At 37.0% G+C, this 20,103-nt stretch overlaps 1 protein-coding gene across 1 annotated transcript in view; it reads left to right on the forward strand.

The window, feature by feature from the left end:
• ANKFN1 (ankyrin repeat and fibronectin type III domain containing 1) overlaps positions 1–20,103 on the forward strand; it is a 325,952-nt gene that overhangs the window by 300,010 nt on the left and 5,839 nt on the right. Inside the window, exons 17-18 of the mRNA XM_031966442.1 lie at positions 10,316–10,482; positions 17,849–18,062. Coding sequence (XP_031822302.1) covers positions 10,316–10,482; positions 17,849–18,062 — 381 coding nt within the window. The remainder of the gene's footprint in view (positions 1–10,315; positions 10,483–17,848; positions 18,063–20,103) is intronic.

A 20,103-nucleotide genomic window follows, 5' to 3' on the forward strand; every position in this document is an offset into this window, starting at 1 on the left:
TTCATTAGTTGGTGGAAGTTGGGTTTTCTTGTTTGTTTTTTTTAAAGAGATCTTTTTCTGTCTCTTGAATATAGTTTCATAGTAAGCAATGGGGACATGTGCTACATATTTCTGAGAAATGAGGGTGGATTGTAGGGAAAATAGCCCAAAGTGAGGAAACTCTAGCCATTAACAACATGAGAGGTTTAATGGATTTTTAAAAGGTGTAAATCATGGGAAAATGTCCATTGTTATCATATAATAAGAGGTTTCCCTCTATCCTTTTATTCCCTCTATCCCATCCATGTACTCAGAAAATAGATTTGATAAACATCATATTCTCATAATTAGTTTAGCAAATCACTGATAGCCAGGCATTCAGGCATAGAAACTTCTTTTGTATGTATTCCAAACTTAAGTGGATTTTATTAGTACAGCATTATCATGGGTAAAGATTAGGTAGAACATCAAATCCACAGAGGACATTCCTCCACAAGTTTACTCTGATAGAGACACTACCAACAACCATCATTACTAAAGTCATTATGAAAAATTCCACATTTATCATTAAAGATAATTTCCATTCACATATCTTGATAAACACAAAACTACTTTGGATAGGACAGAACTTCTCCTTAGTAAGAGATTGGATGTGAAAGGGACTCTGGAGAGGAACTAATCAATTCTTGACTTGAGATAAATCACATAATCCCCTTGGGTCCATTTCCTTGTTTATAAAATAAAAAGGTTGTTCTACATGGTTTCTAAGGTCCATTGCAGCTCCAGATCTATTACTTTAGCACTTTCCAAGAGCAAAAGGAATGCAGTGGAATGAAAAAAATGGTCTGGCATCCTAAGGGTTTACCCAGTCTATTTTGAGAAGCTCATCTCATTCTTAGTCTGGGATAGTAACGATTGACAGCAGACCAAAGGTAAAAAAAAGTCAATTGGTATCGATTTCACTGGCTGTACAATTCAGGCCAAAAAACCTAAAGGAAGGAAATCTAGGTGATTTTTTTCTTAAGAAAAAAGATCAGTTATGTTTTATAGACTCTCTGATGGTTTATATGGAATGACATGTACTGAATCAGATACAATAATAATAATTATTGTTAATAGTATAGCTCACAATTATATAATACTCTAAGGTTGGAATGCATTTTATAAATATTATCTCATTTGATCTTCACACTAATCCTGGAGAGAAAATGAAATATAATTTTGTGCCTCAGCCTACACGCTTATTAATTTTTCACCATCTGAGGAAACCAGAGGCCATTTACAAAGAAATATCTTGTTTGTGGGGTTGGAAAACAGATGGTATCATTTTCTTGGCTGGAATCTTCAAGAAATCAATTAATTTAATGGGAAATCAGTCAACAGATTTAGAAGAGATGGAATATACCCAATCTCTTCTATCATTCACTTTTTATTCAAGTTGCTAATGCTGTTCCTTAGGACTGAAAAAATAGTATTAATCTATGTTCTCTTTGAAGTCAACATCCAGTTTCAAATACTGGCTCTGTCTTTTATTACTAGTATGACCTTGGTCAATTCAGAAAACTTCTAAAAACCTCAGTTTCATCTTCTACTTTGGAAAAAAGATTTAATTGGATTAGATAACTCTTCCAATTCTAAACCTATGTTCCTATGGTATATACTAAGGTCTGATTTTCAACTTCATCAACAGCTTGAGGGATGGACTTTCTCTCTTCTCAGTGTAGGGCTGCATCTAGATTCTATGGAAGCCAAGGAATCTTGGAATTGAAGTAGTCTCAAGAGGTCTTCACATCTAATCCCCATTCTACCCTCAAGTAAGTCTATACTCAAACTATCTCTAATATCAATCTAATTTGGGACTCTTCAAGAAGAATATGCTTCTAATCTCTCTCCCTTCTCTTCCTATACTTCAGCTGCTCTCTCCTTACCTTCTATCTTGTAGCCAATTAAAGCAATATGGTATATTGGAAAAAGACTTGAGAAAGGTGTATTGACTTGAGAGTTAGTATACACAGGGTTTTAATCCTGGTTCTGCCACTAACTTACTTCCTTTCTCTAGGTCTCAGTTTCCTCCTTTGTAAAATGAAGGATTTTGACTGGATCCAACTGAAATCCCTTACATATCTAATTTTAGGTAGCAAATTTTGGTATAAAAGTGCTTGATTTAAATTCAGAGGTACTGAGCTTAAAGCTTGGCCCTTTTTTTTACTACTTATGTCATGTTAGGCAAGTAATTTAATTTCTCTGAACCCTGACTTCCTCAGATGAGAAATATAAGTATTTTACAAGATAACTTCAAAGATCCTTTAGAGCTCTAACTCCATGAACCTATTCATCTACAAATTGCCATTCCAATGACCAATTTGATTCTTAAATATGTCATTTTTAATGAGAAAAAAGGGAACCTGAAGAGGGGCATCCCAATGAGAATTTATTTTATTTCTTTTCTTAATAGCTTTTCATTTTCCAAATACATGTAAAGATAATTTTCAACATTCACCTTTGCAAAAACTTGTTCTAAATTTTTCTCCCTCCTTTTTCCCATCCCTCCCATAGACAGCAAGTAATCCAATATAGGTTAAACATGTGCATTTCTGATGATCAACTATGGAAGACTTGATTTTCTCAGTGATTCAGTGATCCAGACAATCTCAACAAACTTTGGACAGAAAACACTATCTGCATCCAAAAAGAGAACAATGGAGATTGAATGTAAATCAACACAAGCTATGTTCACATCTTTTTTTCTGTTTTTTTCTCTTTTGTGGATTTTTTCCTTTTGTTCTGATTTTTTTTCTCAACATCATTCATAAATCATGTATTTTTAAAAGTACAACTCTTCTAAACATATTTCCACATTTATCATGTTACACAAGAAAAATCTGATCAAAAGGTGAAAGAAAAAGAAACAAACAACGACAAAAGATGAAATATTATTCAATATTCATAGTTCTCTTTCTGGATGCAGATGACTCTTTCCATCACAAATCTATTAGAAGCACCTTCAATCACCACATTGTTGAAAAGAACTAAGTCCATCACAGTCGATCATCATATAATTTTGCTGTTATATACAATGTTCTCTTGGTTCTACTCACTTCACTTAGCATTAGTCCATGTAAAGTTTTTCTGAAATTACCCTGCTCATCATTTCTTATAGAACAATAATATTCTATTACATTCATATAGCATAACTTATTCAGCCATTCCTCAACTAATAGACATCCACTCAGTTTCCAATTCTTGACATTACAAAAAGGGCTGCTACAAATGTTTTTGCACATATGGGTCCTTTTCCCTTTTTTATGATCTCTTTGGAATACAGGCCCAGTAGAGACACTGCTGGATCAAAGGGTATGCACAGTTTTATAGCCTTTTGGGAATAGTTCTAAATTGTTCTCTAGAATGGTTGGATCAAGATAATTAATTTTATTCAACAAATCATGACATAGAGATGATAAAATCTCTATCTTTGATCTCTATCAAAATGGTATGATCCCAGTATGTCAATAAATATCTATGATTCACATTTTTTAAATTAAAAGTTTTTAGTATCTCCATCCCACCTACACACACACAAACGCACTCTACAGACACCATTATTATATCATCATTAAACCACAAAAAGTTATTTTAACATTTATTAAGTAACATTAAAAACTCTGACTGAAAACCATGAGATTCAAGAAGACCATGATTGAAAACTATCACAAATTACTTGTGGAATGACATACAGATGATATGGCCCCGGGAGATCACCCCTTCCTCAAAGTCTCTTGTAGCATTAGCCACAATAGAGGAAAGTTGTAGATTTCCTTGGGTTTTACTTTTTTCTGGAAGGTGATATGTGAATTCTTTCAATGAGAATTTCATTTTTATGTTCATTAATTCTAGGCAATTCTCTTCTATTATTTTTTTCATTATAATATTAATGAACTTTTTTGTCCTGTCATGTTCTTCTGGAAGATCTATGATCCTTAAGTTGTCTCTATGCATCCATTCTTTGAGATTCATATGTTTTGTTTCCATAGTAACCATATTTTCTCCTAATGTTAATTTTTTCTCTTCTCTTCTTCTAGGTTGTCCTTCACTTCCATGTATTTTCATTTCCAACCTATTATTCCCTATTTTGTTTCTTAGTGAGACTTGACATTGCATATTCAAGTTTTTCTATTTTGCTTCTTATTTTGGCTGTACAAGACAAATTCTGCTTTCATAATTCTCATTTCTCTTCAAAACCACTCAGATATCAGGAATCACATATTGTGGTTCTATGTGTTTTTCTAAAATTCCAAAGGGTTCTCCGTCTCATCAAGGGTTAGGTCATTTTCCTTTATTTTGCAATATTTGCTCATAGATGCATTACTTATTTAACAGATCTGAAGGCTATATTTCCTTCTATTGTTAATGTTTTCCCTTTTGATTTATCTGTTTGTGTTGAATATTTTTGAGATTTCTTTATCCTGAAATCTTTGGTCCTTTCAATCTTTCTCCCAACCTCCCCTGATTTTCCTTATTACTCACTTCCTGAATCCCTCCTAACTGATTGTTTCTAAATCCTATTTCAGTCCTTGGGGACTGGACTTTAAAATATCTTAGCCTCCTCCCACACTGGGAAATTCACCATTCAATAACCTAGGTTTCTGTCCCCAATTGACTTTTGGATTAAAATTGACCCCGAATGGGTACTGTATTCTTTCCTTCAGGCTTGGTAGAATGCTACACTGTTCCTCACACATCTAGTGTTCTGTCTTGTTGATCTGTCCACTATCTGTTCTTCAGTTCTCTGGCACTGCGCTGGCAATTCAAAACCAGTTTTCTAACTCTGAATGCTACTAGTTTAGAACTTTGCAGCACTGGTACTTCCAGGTTGCAGCCCCTGACAGACTTGCTTCTGAATGGCTGTGACCAAGCTAAGTATCAAAACCCAATCAAACTTCCTCAACCTGAATCCAGGGATTTTGTGGCCTTGGAAAGTAAGAATTAGGGATTGGGGAGTAGAAGAGGATATTAATGTAAGTCTGTCATATCCCTGGGTCCATTAGAGCAACCTTGCTGGCTGATAGTGTGGAAGATAGAGGAGAGAAGTTGAGTGAGATTGGGTTCAGTGAACATTAGTTCCTGGATTTGGTTTTTCTTTGTTTTGGTAAACTTCTTCTGTATTCCCAGTGTCCTGGACCATGGAACGAACTTGGAACTTTTTGGTACCTAATTTCTGTTTTGGAAAGGTTTGAGGTCATGAGGATCAAAGAAAACATTTAGTCCTCTTATTGCTCATATGATCCAGAAGTCTAGTGTCTCCTTTTTAAAGGACTTCAATTTGTTTTTCTTCTAAGTCATTGTCATAGGAAATTGTGGGATCAAGTGCTAAAAGGTCTTAGAGATTATTTAATTCCACCTCTTCATGTTATAGAAGAGGCCCAGAGGTTTAAAGAATTGGCCCAAGGTTGTTTAGCCAGTAAGAAGTAGGAATAGAATTTGTATTTAGGTCTTCTGACCCTAAATTTAAGTTTATTTTCACTATCTATTTCTCCTGTTTTTCTCTTTCTTTTTTCTAAGACAGACAGAGATGACAAAAAAAGGATAGAGAAAGGAGAAAAAGAGCAGAGGAGAGGATAAGAGAAGAGGAAAAAATGAGAGAGGAAGAAAGAAAGATTAATGAGAGAGAGAGAGAAAGAAACAGACAGACAGAGGAGGAGATAAAGAAAAAGAGAGAGAGGAAGAGAGGGAGAGAGAGAGGAAGAGAGAGAGACAGAGAGACACAGAGTGAGAGACAGAGAGACAGAGACAGAGACAGAGAAATAATGAGAGATAGAGAGAAAAAAACAGAGAGAGACAGAGAGATAAAGAGTGACAGAGAATGATAGAGAGATAGAGGGAGTTTTAAATTTTGGTTTGGCTTAGAAAGAGTGGCTCTAAGACATTTCATTCTCTCTCCTGCCAAAAGATGACATCTGTTAAGTGCTAACAGGACATAATCCCTACTTTGAAAAGCATGAGGTCAGATTTATGGGGCTGTTTAGGGACAAAAGAGAATTAGAATGTCACAGAAACTTCTAGGGCTTACATTCTGTGGCTTTATAGTAGGTTGCAGACTGTCTCACCAAAAAAAAAAAAAAAGACCCTTCAGATTGGAAATAATCTAAAACATAGTGGCACAAGATTAAATAGGCTAAAAGGAGTCCTTTGGAGCAAATTTCTAAATGGCCTTGGCTTTTGGTAAGAGCTAATGTTCTCTCATCTCTGCAGAGGGAGCAGGGTTCATTCTTTCCATATATTGTTGGATTCATTGAGCCCCTTCATTAGATAGTATATAAGAGGAATTGTCCAATGTTTATCGTTAATTATGAAAAGAGTGCCATATTCTTAAGGAAGAACTAAATTGCTTATGAAAGTTAGCACAGCCTAGTGAACAGAGATTGATCCTCAGCATCAAGAAACCTGAGTAAAAATCTTATATACTATTTGTAGGAAATCCCTGCAAGTCACTTAGCCTCTCAGTGGCCCCAAGGAACCCTCTAAGTTTCAGAGCAGTTGCCCATCTACATTTGTGGAAGGAGTTTTTTCATTGGGAATTTTCTATATAGTGAAATCATAGGTTTTGTCCCCAGAAAATGTCATGTGTAAGGCACAGGGAAGGATCTAACTTGCAGAATGCTCAAATTAGGGCACAAAACAATGAAAGATAATCTTATTAAGAAATACATCCTCTAAAACTATATTCAATTAGATGATGACTTGACTAATTTATCCTAAGCAAAATTAAAGTCCCATTTTTCAGGCCATGAGAATGAATTTCAGAGCTCAGATCACTGCCTCTTTGAGAAGAACCCTTTGCCCCATCCTCTCCAATCCCCATGAAAAAATGGACATTAGGAAGTTAGCCCTGTTCTTACCTTACTACCATTTGGGGCATACTCAGCTTGATTGTTGCAGAAATAGCATCAAAGACAGAAGTAGGCAATGACAAAAGAGACTACATGACATGTTGCTCAGTCATGCCCAAATCTTTGTGAATCTATTTGGGGTTTTCTTAGCAGAGATACTAATTTTCCATCTCTTTCTGCAACTCATTTTACAAATGAGGAAATAGAGGCAAACAGGGTTAAGTGATTTCCCCAGGGTCACACAGCTAGGAAGTATATGAGGCTTTTTAACTCAGAGCTTCCTGACACAAGACCTCATGCTCTATCCACTCTACCACTAGGCTGCTTAATATATGTCATATAGTATACTCAATTATTCAGCAAGATTTATTAATCACCAACTATGTATTGTAGAAGAGCTTACATTTTTTCAAGAGAAATAAACATATACATACATATATATATATATATATATATATATATTATGTCCAAAATAAATATAAGAAAAAAAAATAAAGAGGGGAAGCACTGGCATTTGGGGAAATCTAAAAAATTCTTCATTAGAAAGTAGAGCTTGGGGCAGCTAAGTGGCACAGTGGATGGAGCACCAGCTCCAGAATTGCATTTTAGAATTGAGGACAGCTATGAATGATGACAGAGATAAGTGAGAAACAGTATGAAGGCTCATTGGATTGAATCATAGCATTTGTGAAGATTTGTAATAAACCCCAAAAGATAGGTGCCAGGTTTTGAAGGATTTGAAATGCCAAAGAAAGGAGTTTTTATTGGACCTTTAAAGTAATAGGGAGCCACAGAAGATTAATTATTGAGTAAGGGAGTGTTGTGGTCAAAACTGAGTTTTAGAAAAATCACTTCATCAGTTGTATGAAAAGAAAGTAGATGGAGAGAGAAGAAAATCGAGGCATGGAAACCAATTAGGAAAGCACTACAATTGCTCACATAAGAGCTGAGGAAGGCAGTGAATGAAGAGAAAGAGGCAGCTGTTAGGGGCAGCTAGGTGGTGCAGTAGATGGAGCACCAGCCCTGAAGTCTGGAGGATCTGAGTTCAAATGTGACCTCAGATACTTAACACTTCCTAGCCATGTGACCCTGGGCAAGTCACTTAACCCCAACTGCCTCAGCAAGAAAAGAAAAGAAGAGAGAGAGAGAGAGAGAGAGAGAGAGAGAGAGAGAGAGAGAGAGAGAGAGAGAGAGAGAGATATGCAAGATAGTCTCCTTCATCGAGGTCCAGCCAGGGGTGACTTACACCCCTCCTTCAGGGCGACTTACTTAGAGGAGTCTGGTCCTAAGTGTCCAAGACTCCATCTCAGGACCAAAGACTTAACAAAACAGTCCCTCCCGTTATCCAAACTGCCCACTAGCAGAACAAGAGGTAGATGCTCCCTTCGGTCCCCTCACCAAAGAAACCAAGAAACAAATATGAAAAAGGCTGCAACGGGCTGCCTAGCTGGCCACGCCCATCTGGACTCCAGAGCACGGACACCAGTGCAGGGATCTGCTGAGGGAGCAAATGAGGTTTCAGGAAAACGTGACTCCATGTTTCACAATGCCCAGGATTAGACAAAGGTCGACCCCCTCGCCAGACTCGGAGCAGTTGTCTCACCCCTTTAGAGGGGACACTGATGGGCTAAACTTCAAGGTGTGGCCAGTCAGGGCGGTTCAAGTAAGTAACCAGGGCTTGGCTCGTTCATCACAGGCTGGTCAGGAGGTGTGGAATGTGATCTGAAGCCAGCTACCCTTCCATGGATCAGGGTGGGACTACCTCCTCGAAGCAGGCTGGGCACGTCCAGATGATGCCAGGGACTCGGGCCACAGCTGAACCCTCCCCCACCCCCCCATCGCCATGCCCCGGGCTTCTAGTGCCCCAGGGGGGAAGAGGTCCAACCTTGGCTTGCCCCACTTGGAGCTCGATTCCCAGTATCTTCCAAAGAAGCTAAATGTGTTGGGGGGGAGGGAGAGAGAAAAGTGTGTGGGGGGCAGGGCAGTGTAGAGAGCTGAAAGAAAAACCAGTTCCAGTCATGAGGCTCCAGAGAGAGAGACAGGAAGAGCAAGAGAAACAGAGACAGAGATAGAGAGACAAAGAGAGAAAAAGAGACAAAAACACAGAATTAGACACAGAGACAGACACAGAGAGAAACAGACACACATACAGAAAAAGAGACAAACAGAAAGATTCAGGATTTCAGAGAGACAGACAGAGACAGAAACAGACAGACAAAGACAGAGATAAAGAGACATAGACAAGACAGCAAGGGAGAGAGACAGACAGACACACAGAGAGATTCAGCATTTTAAAGATAGACTATAGGAAATCCAGAAAAATAACCTCCCATACTTTTGTTTCAGTGTTTCAAGTGTTGGCTAAAATTTTTACATTCGGTGAAAATCAAACCCAGGTTTCTGGTTTTCAGTTGTGCCTTTTATTTTGTGAGAGAGAGAGAGAGGGTGAGGAGAGGAATGGAGAGGAAGATGGAAATAAAACAAGAGATAGAAAGAGGAATGTATGTCTGAGGCAGCATGGCATAGTGGAAAAAGAGCTGGACTTGGGAGTCAGGAAGAGTTGCCTTTAATAGCTATTGGTTTTGTGACCACAGGCAAGAAATTTAGGCAACTTGAAGATTGTAATTTGAAGAACATTTTCTGATTTGCATTGATAGGGTGATATTCCTATGGGCAGCCCTATGGTTCAGTGGATAGAGAGCTTAACCTAAATTAGGAAGATGGGAGTTCAAATTTGGCCTCAGGATAGTTGTGAAAACCTGGACTAGTCATTTAACCTTGTTTTCTTGTTTTCTTGTCTATAAGATGGAGATAATATTAGCACATTTCCCCCAGGGTTTTTGCAAAGATCAAAAGAGATAATTATAAAACTCTTAGCACAGTACCTGGCATATAGGAAGTACTATATAAATTTTGGTTATTGCTATTATTTCCTCACCTGGAGTTTTCTCCGTCCATGAAATCACAAGTCCAAATGCTTCCACCAAATAAAAAATATAGGAGACAGACAAACAATTAAAGATAGCCAAATAAACAGATAGAAATATAAACAGATAGGCAGAGACAGATAGACAGACAAATGCATACATGCATATATAGACATATATGTGTATATACACATACACATACATACATATATACATATACATTTATATATAAATCAAATTTCATTCATAAGGAGAAAGTCCACATAAACTCTGGCTTTATCCCATACTATTTCCCTGTGTCTTACCCAGGGTTGGGTAAAAAACCTTAAAAGGAAAACTGTCTGACTAAACCCAGACAACTGGCCCCTTAAGAGCACATTTATAATTTATTTATGGCTTAATATTTTCCACTGATCGGATTAATAAATCATGTTTTCACTCAACTTGTTTTCTCCAAGGTATGAATTTCTCTATTTTGATACTAGATTTTAACATGTTTTGTTTTGCTTGTCCATTTTCCAGTTCATTTTTGTAGCTACAGGGAGAAATTTATTAGTCTGTATTGCCGCCTTTCTGCTGTCGCGGAGCTGGATTCTCTGAACACCCAGCAATCCCTGAGGGAAGCAATATCAGACAGCGAAGTCGCAGCAGCCAAGCAAAGACACCAGCAAGTCTTAGATTATGTTCAGGTAACTGTGGGATCCTGTCAAGGTAAAGGAGAGAAAGTAAGATATGGGAGATATGAATCCAACTTACATCCCAATAGATTCCTTCCACAACTAGAAAAATGGGGGTAGCTGGGTGATGGGGTGGAAGGAGGATTGAATCTGGTATGCCAGTAACTACCTGAGTAACCCTTGGGCAAATCACATCTCTTGAATTGCTATTTCTTCATCAGTTGAATGGAGAAGGAGGGAGACTAAGTGATCCTTCTGATTCTAAATATATCTATCCTTCTCCCCCAAACTTCTCATCCCTTTCAATTGAACCTCTCTTGAGGATTTAATGATTTTCTAATTGATGGTTATTTTGTATATGTCTTTATTGTCTCTTCACCCCAACCCCTCATGGGAATACAAATTCATTAAGGAAAGGAGCTATGCCTGTGCCTGTGTGTGGATCATTTTATCTCAAGTGCCTATTGATGCAGAATGACTCAGTAGATAGAGTGCTGGGCTTAGCAATAGATTTGAGTTCAAATCTTGTTCTGATTTTTACTATCTGGGTAATAATACTGGCAAGATCACTTAACCTTTATGTGTCTCCAGCAATTCCCTGTGACTCATCTACCAAGTCATAAACTTGCTGCATCTGCTTCAGTGAAGGGAGATCCCCAGGCTGAAAAAGATCACTTATCCTTCTTGCATTCACATAATCCCAGCACCTAACTTCCTCTACTCAGAAACTGCCTGATAAATAAATGTTGAATTGAACAGAAGTATTATATCCTTGGAGGAAAAATTCATATATTGCTTGTATATTCAAAGAACATATATGTACTTTCTTTGTATTTCCTATTCCATTTGAGGAAGCACAATGCCCAAAGTAGAACAAAAACAAAATAAAACAAAAGAGATTCCTATCAGTTTCCTTGAAAAACTACAGCTTAGTCAGAATTCCACAGAGAGCTCATTCTACCAAAGCCATAGGCAATGGTGACTTCTCAACTTAAAGTAAAAACAAACAAGACAAAAGTAAGTAGAAGAGCCGCACTCTTAGCCAATGGGACACAGGATCCCTTTTCAGAGATTGTAGACCTGAGGACAGTGTCAGCCTTAGCCAGGAAATGTTCAATTTGGCCAAAAAATCAGGGAATTTCCATAGTTCTGGGACTCGGTTCTTGCTGCCCTAAAAGTTACTGTCATACTGACAAATCATATTGTCATATGATAAAATACAAGTAGTAAATATACATACAGGACCTCATGAAAAGAGCACTAAACACACCTTCCTTCTCATCCCAGCTTTGTCACTAAGCTCTGCAGTTAAGTCACTTGAGAAAGGAAAGGAAAAAAGGATTTATTAAGGACCTACTATGAACTTCGAACTATGCTAAATGCTTTATTAGAGGCAGTTAGGGTATAGTAGATAAAACACTGGACTTGGCATCAGGGAAGACCCGAGTTCAAATTGTCTCAGACCTTACTAGCTGTATGACCTTTTGCAAGTCACCAATTAATCACTTGATACTCCCTCAGTTTCCTGAATTGTAAATTGGGGCTAATAAAAGTACCTGTCTCTCAGGATTGTTGTAAAGATCAAATGAAATAATATTTGAAAAGTGCTTAGCACAGTGCCTGGCAAATAATAAGTGCTATATAAATGTTTATTTCCTTCTCCTTACAAGGGAGGAGGGGGGAAATGAGGAAGGAAGGGAGGAAGGATGGATTCTTTTCTTTTATTCCCAGGAAAAGAAAAATAATTATCCAAGAAAGGAATAGGAGAATTATGCAGCAAAAAAAGACTATAGCAGGCTGGTCCACAGCTTTATCCCCAACCATAAGAAGCAAGGTAGTGAATTATAACAATGGGACATACTAGACTTCCTGAAAGAGAAATGAAAAGTACACTTTGAACAAATCTTTTCAAAAGAAACATCTTTTGTCAAACATCCCTTGTTTTTTTTTTCTTTCTTTGCTACATTGTGACCAAGAGATGGCCCTATTTCTTTATCAAGTCCAGCCCTTGTATTTAGCTCTTTGCTCTCATTCCTTTCTAGCTCCTCTAGCAATTTGCCCCTTTGATTCTCTCCGTCTTTCTATCTCTGTCTTTCTTTTCCTCCCTCCCCCATCTCCTTTATTTTTCTCTCAGTAGGTATGTGTGTGTGTTTCTTTCTCTGTTCTGTGTTTCTGTCTCTGTATGCCTGTCTCTATCTCTGTCTTTTTGTCTAACTGTCTCTAGGCTAGCTGTGTGTGTGTGTGTCTGTCTGTCTCTCTTTGTCTTTGTCCTTGTTCTGTCTCTGTCTCTATCTCTTTTTCTCTTTCCCTCTCTCCTTCCAAATCTTTCCCACGCTTTAAAAAAACCCTTTACTTGAACTTGTGATCTCTTCAAGCTATTGTTTCATCTTTATTTCCCTTTTACAACTAAAATCTCAGAAAAAAAATGTTTATACTTTTCTAAAACTCATCTTTCTTGACTTTTTTTTTACTGCTTTTGACATGGTCGACCACTTCCTATTTTTGGACTCTCTTCTTCATAACTTTTCTATATTACTTTCCTGGTCTTCCTTCTATTTGTCTGACCAGTCCTTCTCAGACTGCTTTGCAGAATCTTCATCTTTTTCCTGATCCCTAAAAGAGATAATATATCAAGATTCTATCCTGGGTCCTCCCATTTTCTTCTACCTTTGGGATCCAGATGATCTTGAGAGTTCCAATAAATTAAGTTAATATTTCTATGAGGGATGACTCCCAAATATAAATTTTCAGCCCTCATCTCTTTGCTGCATTTTAATTACAATTACCTACTAGACATCACTACCTAAATGTCCTGTGGGTAATTTAAACAACCAAAAGTGACCTTTTTCAGTCACTCTTTTAGTCACCCACATTCACAACATTGGAACTATCCTTAACACTTCAGTCTCTTTAATCCCTATTATCTAAATAATTGTCAAATATTACCAAATCTTCTTCTCACAAGCATTTGAATGTGTTGCCACCACTGACCCAGTTACCCTAGTTTATACCATCTTCTCTAGCCAAGATTGCTACAGTAATCTACAAATGGTCTTATAGCTTCTAATCTCTTCCCTCTGCAAATCGTCCTCCACAATGGTAGTAAAATAATCTTCCGAGAGTACAAATCATATCATGTCATTCCCCTTCTCAAGAATCTTCACTAGCTCCCTATTATCTTTATATTAAAATATAAAAATCCTCTGTTTAACATTTAAGATCTCACAAAATCTGATCTCAATATACCTTTCCAGGCTTATTTCATATTAGTCCTCTTCACAATTCTACATTTCATCAAATTGGTTTCTTATTATCCCCATGTATTTTCACAGCATAGTATAAACTACCTTCTCACCCATACTTTTTGGAATTCTTAGCTTCCTTCTAAGGCTAGCTCTAATGCCACCTCCTATTAATCTCCCATCATTAGTACTATCCACCTTCTGAAATTATTTTTTGTTTTTCTGTGTATATATTGTATAATATCCCCATCCCTCTTAGGAGTAACATTTGCCAAATGGAATTAAAAGTAAAGTATCTTTAAGGTCTCTTTCCCCTTTTTTCCCATTCTTTCAAAATGGCTCTAAATATGTTTAGGTTAGTGCCTCACTGACTATTCTAGACTCTCTTCCCATTTTACATAAGTCACTCCACCCATAATAATATCTAACTTTATATAGTACTTTAAAGTATGCCAAGGGTTTTTTCTCATTTATTCGTGAAAAGCCTAGGATATAAATGTTATCATCATCTTTAGTTTGTAAATAAAGAAATTTAGATTGAGAGAGATTAAGTGAATTGTCCAAAATTGAAAATCCAGCAAATTATTTGAGAATCACACTCAGGTCTACCTGATTCCATATCCATGTCCAGATCTTTGTTGATTCCTCTACAGACCAATATGGTTTTTTTTAATTCAGATGACTCTTCTCCTTGTCTGGATCTCATATTAGTATCTGGCTCTGTTCATGCTTTTCAGTGTGCCTCTTACACCATCATTTCCATTTTAGTTCCCCCACCATGGTGTTTCTTTATATCACTTCACTCTTCTCACAATCAAGTCAATCAACTCAGGCAACTGTAAGAAGGCACAACAGATTGGTAATTCCTATGAGTTCTATCCTATTGCATTTTCACCTTGTAGGGAATTCGAAACACCCAATCCTATCCCATTCCATTTCCTCACCAGGGTACCCTTCCTCCAATCAGCCAGGATGAAAGGACATAAATGCCTTGGGAAAAAAGCTAGTTCCCAAAGGGTTAAAAAAAAAGGCATCCTTTCCAGCCAAAAAATACTCAGACTCTCTCCCAGATTTCCCAAGCTCATGAGAGTCCTCCCATGCCTGTTGGTGTAGAATGATTTCGGCCCTAAATCTCTCCTTTTTCTCCCCAGAAAAAAACATTGTGTATTGGGTTAAGATTATTTTGATCAGGCCTTTCCTTCACTCATATATTTTGCCCCTCTCTAAATGAAAACCAGCTGTAGCCACTCACCTATTGGTGCCCACATCTCAGCCCACCGCATATTGCAACCTTCAGAGGTGACCACAAGCCACCAGAGCATTTGTATGATTCCAGATCTAAGACAGTGTTGAAGTCACTACACAAACTAAACATTGTAAAGAGCAAAGGAGTCTATGTAAATAAGGTTATAAAGAGAAGCCAGTAGGCTCAGCCAGAAAGGAGGGGAGTGGGGACAGGATAAAAAATCACAGATAAGGTCTGCAGACTCTCCAAATAGTCCACCCAGAGTAGAAATTGTCAAGGCCTTGAGCTTGGCATATTCCGGAGCTGCTGAAGCTGAAATGGCAATTAGGATATAATTTATATACTGTAATGCTTCAAATGCTCCTAAGCTGTATTAGAAACATAGCTCTTTTAATATGACCAATCTATCATCCCCATGGGCACCTTGTAACCAAGTTGTGAGAAAGCTGATCACCCTTATGTTTTAATAAAAATATCTCACCTATGTACAGTAGTGGGAATGTGGGGGGAGAGCATTAATTTATGAGTTGAAAACTGATTTTTTTTTTCAGGCAGGGGTGAAAAGAAATAGGTACTGAACATTGTAACAAACAGATCCATGAAGCTTACAGGTTGATTTTTTTCAGTTGTTTTTTTTAATGTGTCAGCAAGTTTTTAAGCAGTTGAATTTGAACTTTTAAGACCAGAAAGGATTATGCTGTCGGTTATCTTTAGATCAACAGTAGAAGACAAAATGGGTGAAAATTAGGCATCTTTAAAAACTATTTAGCTAAGTCTCATTAAAGTCAACCTTAGGACCATAAATGTCTAGCAGAGAAAGGTCTCTGAGCTCACTGAGTCTGAGTTCATAACTTTGGTTTAGAGAGGGGGGGAGAGGAGAGAGAGAGAGAGAGAGAGAGAGAGAGAGATTGAGATTTCATTATCATTGGTTTTCTTCACAATCCTATATATTTTATTTCTTCTGAGAAAGTATCCAAAGGCTTCACCAAATTGCCAAAGAGGTTCATCACACACACACACACACACACACACACACACACACCCCAAAAAAGTTCAATAACATCTTATCTAGTGCATTCTTCCCATTTTACAGAGGAGAAAAGTTAAGGCCCAACAAGGACTAGCGTAGGGACCTCCCTAGATTTACCTCTCAGTGCCTACCTCTCTGAAGTTCCTGCAGCTGAAAAATTGATATCTATCCCCCAAGAAGAAAGGATCCAGTGCCATTTCTGGTGTGAGACTACCAAACCCAACCTTGAAGATAGAACGACCCAATGCCGGGGTACTGTAAAATTTAGCAAACCAAAAAAATCATACAGCTCCATCCAAAAATTATGTACTAGAAATCAAATATTGAAATGTTCAATTCAATAAATAGTTCATCAGTGCATTTATTAAGTATATACTGCATACAAGGCATTATGTTAGTTGCCAGAAGTACAATAATATAAATGAAAAAGTCCCTATCCTCAAAGAACTTCTGTTCTACTTAGGATATGAGAAAAGGAAGTGAACAGGGCATCAGCTTCTTTTGGCTTCCTAGGTCTACCCTTATGGAACACCACCTCCAACAGTAATTGCTAATTCTCTGATTTCCCTTAGTACTTGATCAACTTGGATTTTACACCACCAATGTTTCATGTTTTCTTGCAGCAGTACAAGAAAGTATGTCTGTGAGTCATAAGATGATACATTTGCTGGTGAATGGGACCTAAGAAAACAGCTAGTCCATGTCACTCATTTAACTGTTAAGAAAACTGAGTCAGAGTTTTAGTGATTTGCCTAAAACTGAGATCCCACCTTGGTAACCTGGCTCCATATCTGGAGTTCTTTCCCCCACATTGCCCCCAACACTCTGAATATTTGTTAAGGATGGATGTATAAAAGAATCTTTAAACCCTATGAAGTTTATGAAATTAAAATGTAACATTTCATATTTCTTTACCTTCAAACCTTGAGAACTGAATCTAGTGTCAGAGATTCTGAATTTCAATTCCTTCTCTGATATTGACAACCTGTGAAATCTTGAACAAGTAATTAAGATTCTTGGGCTTCAGTTTTCTCATCTTTAAAATGGACTGTCAGCAATTCCTAACCTGGAGTCTATGAACTGTTAAAAGAATGATTTGTCAATTATATTTTAGTATCCTATATATTTTATTTTATATAGTTAAAAACATTATTTTAGGAAGAGAGTCATAGATTTCATCAGAGTTTCAAAGGAGGTCTATGACACACAAAAACTAAGGAATCCTGAACTAGGTAATTGCTAAATTCACTTACAACCTCAGACCTGTGATCATATGGTTTTCTTCTGTTCTTATATCCATCAGTATCCAAGCATAAAGTAAAGATAAAAGGACATTAATCTAACATCACTCCCATTTTGGCTCTCAAAAAGTCCAATGTAACCAACTGCTTTAAATACAAGATTTAGATCATAGACTCACAAATCATCAAATCAAGTTAACAAGACTTTATTAAGTGCCTGTTGTGTGCCAGGCATTGTACTAAGTACTGAGGATACAAAGAAAGACAAAAAAATTAGTCCCTACTCTCAAAGACTTCAAAAAGAACTGGGAATATCTTTGGTGATACTCTAGCTAAATCTGATCATTCTAGAGCCCAGGAGACTGAGGCCCAGAGAGAATGGGATTACTTGTTCAAAGACACAACTAGTCATCAAAAAGGCAAAGACATTAACCCTATCATTCAATTGCTAAAAGGTCAAAAAATAAGTGGAACTGTCTGCCTTAGCTAATTGATTCTCTGTATATTAAACATGAGTTCAAAACCAATACTTTTGGAAATTCACAGTTTTGAAATTAAAGACAAAAACACATTTTTTTGGAATCCATTTGATAACATCTTCCATGATTTTGTTCCAAAGCAAATAGATGAAATTTGGCGTGAAATGAGATGGATCACAGATGCCCTCCAATATGCAAGATACAAACAACCTGGCACTGGTTTGCCCATCACGAAACTAATCGACCCTTCCAGTGAGCAGAATGAAAAGAAGGTCAATTCAACATCGTCACCAATAGACTGTCTTCCTTCCCCATCCCCATCCCCAGAGACTCAGAGGAGAAAGGCAGTGAGTGGTAAGAAACAGCAACTTTATCTGTACATTTTTTCCAACTTTCTTATTATTGGCCCCAAATTCTTCTGTCTGGGATAAGTGGGTACAAAGGTTTTGTGTCAATTGCTAGAAAACAGATATCTCCAAAGTATCTATTAACTAAAATCATAAAAATCTAACTGGGTACAGAACAAATTTAGGGTCCTTGGTAAATACCTGTTGTCCCTTTTCCAGTAAGGGTATTGGTCTGAGACTTTCCAAAGCATTCTCATACCAGAAGGGTACAAAGTCACCTGCTGCTTAGAATTTAAATGGACAGAATTGGAAAACCTTAGAGAGCATCTAATTCAAACCCTTCATTATATAGAAGAAGAAATAGGCCTAGGGAAATGATAATTTGTTCAAGGTCACAAAGCAAATTCACCATGAGATTGCTAGAAAGGGAAGAATTTTTTGGCACTTTAAATTTTTGTTTACAAAATAGCTATGGACAGAAGACATTAGCCCTAAATAGGAAGCCTTTCCTAGAGCAACAGCTATTTAGTCCTCTCTTCCTTTTCTTCAAATCATAAGGTATGCACTGATTTACTCACCTGTTATATCCCCCATGGAATAGATTGTAAATACTTTGAGGGCAAAGACTATTTTTCTTTTTGTCTTTGTATGCTAAGGACCTACAAAAGTACATTAGTAAATTCTGAATAAGTATCTATTAATTTGAACTGAATTAGCTTAAAGTTACTAAATCCATTCAACAACCATTCAAGTGTTTCCTGTTTTTCAGGCACTATGCTAGATTTTGAAGATAAAAAGACAGAGATGCACCAGTTCTTGCTTTCTTACTGGTGAAGTGAGCTGTGTTTGAGATGCTACCCGTCCTTAGCCAGCTCAGCTCAGCTATTCATCACCACTTATGCCATGACAAGGAAATTTTCTTTCAGGTTAAGGAGGAGGAAGCTCTTTACAAAGACAGCAGACAGTTGTGATATCTCTGAAATCAGGTTCTTGAGAAAGGAGGATTCTGTTATCTATAGGATTTGACTTGAAAAAATTTGATTTTTCATACCCTCTATGAAGACTGAATCAAGTGTATATATAGATATATTTACTTGCAGAAGACACATACATTGTGTACACACACATATACACTTATATGTATATATATATACATATATATGTATATATATATATATATACACACATACACACACATATATATCACTACTTACATAATACATATATAGGCACATTTGCCTATAAATATACATGTGTACATAAATATATATGTAGAAATATACAAATACACCTACTTATATGATATACATCTAACTAAACATGGGCTCTATATATACAAAATATACATTTACATCATGTACATATATAATATATGCATGTGTATCATATACATGTACATTAGTATATACATAGACATTATTATCACCATCAACCTAGACCAAAACAGAGACAGATATAGCTAACCCAAATCTTTAATGATGACTAAAGTAATAGGCAAAGAAGGAAGAAGTAACCTGAATTTTCCCCAAAATTCTCACAATTATAATAGGCAGCATTGGACATTGTAATGACAAGTCAGGAGGCAGGGGTCTTGGCTTAGTCAGTTGGGCCAGGCTCTCTGGAACTCAGTTTCTCTATCAAATGAGGGAATTGGACAAATGGTCTTTAAATTTCCTTTCATTTATAAAATTCTATTATTCGTTTAAGGAATCACATAACTCCATTCTTATATCCTGCCCTCTCTGATGACAGAACCTGCCAAGTTTCTGCTCCTCTTTTAGCCAGAGTGAATGCCGGCATATTAATTTGCTGCTCTTCTCCAAAGGTTCAGGATGTAGCATGAGAAAGATCCTTGTTCTTCTGTGCAAAAGTAGGCTCCTCCTCTTCCCATTGGAAAAAGCACAAAACTGTAATGCTGGTCTCTTGGCTGAATAATGCAGTAAATTACATTCAGATCTTATTATTAAATTTACAGAGTAAGGAATCTCTGTATTTAATCAATCAACAAATCTTTATTAAGTGTTTATTATGTTCCAGGCACTATGCTG

This window comes from Sarcophilus harrisii, chromosome 4, assembly GCF_902635505.1.
Source record: "Sarcophilus harrisii chromosome 4, mSarHar1.11, whole genome shotgun sequence".
NCBI classification, from domain to species: domain Eukaryota; kingdom Metazoa; phylum Chordata; class Mammalia; order Dasyuromorphia; family Dasyuridae; genus Sarcophilus; species Sarcophilus harrisii.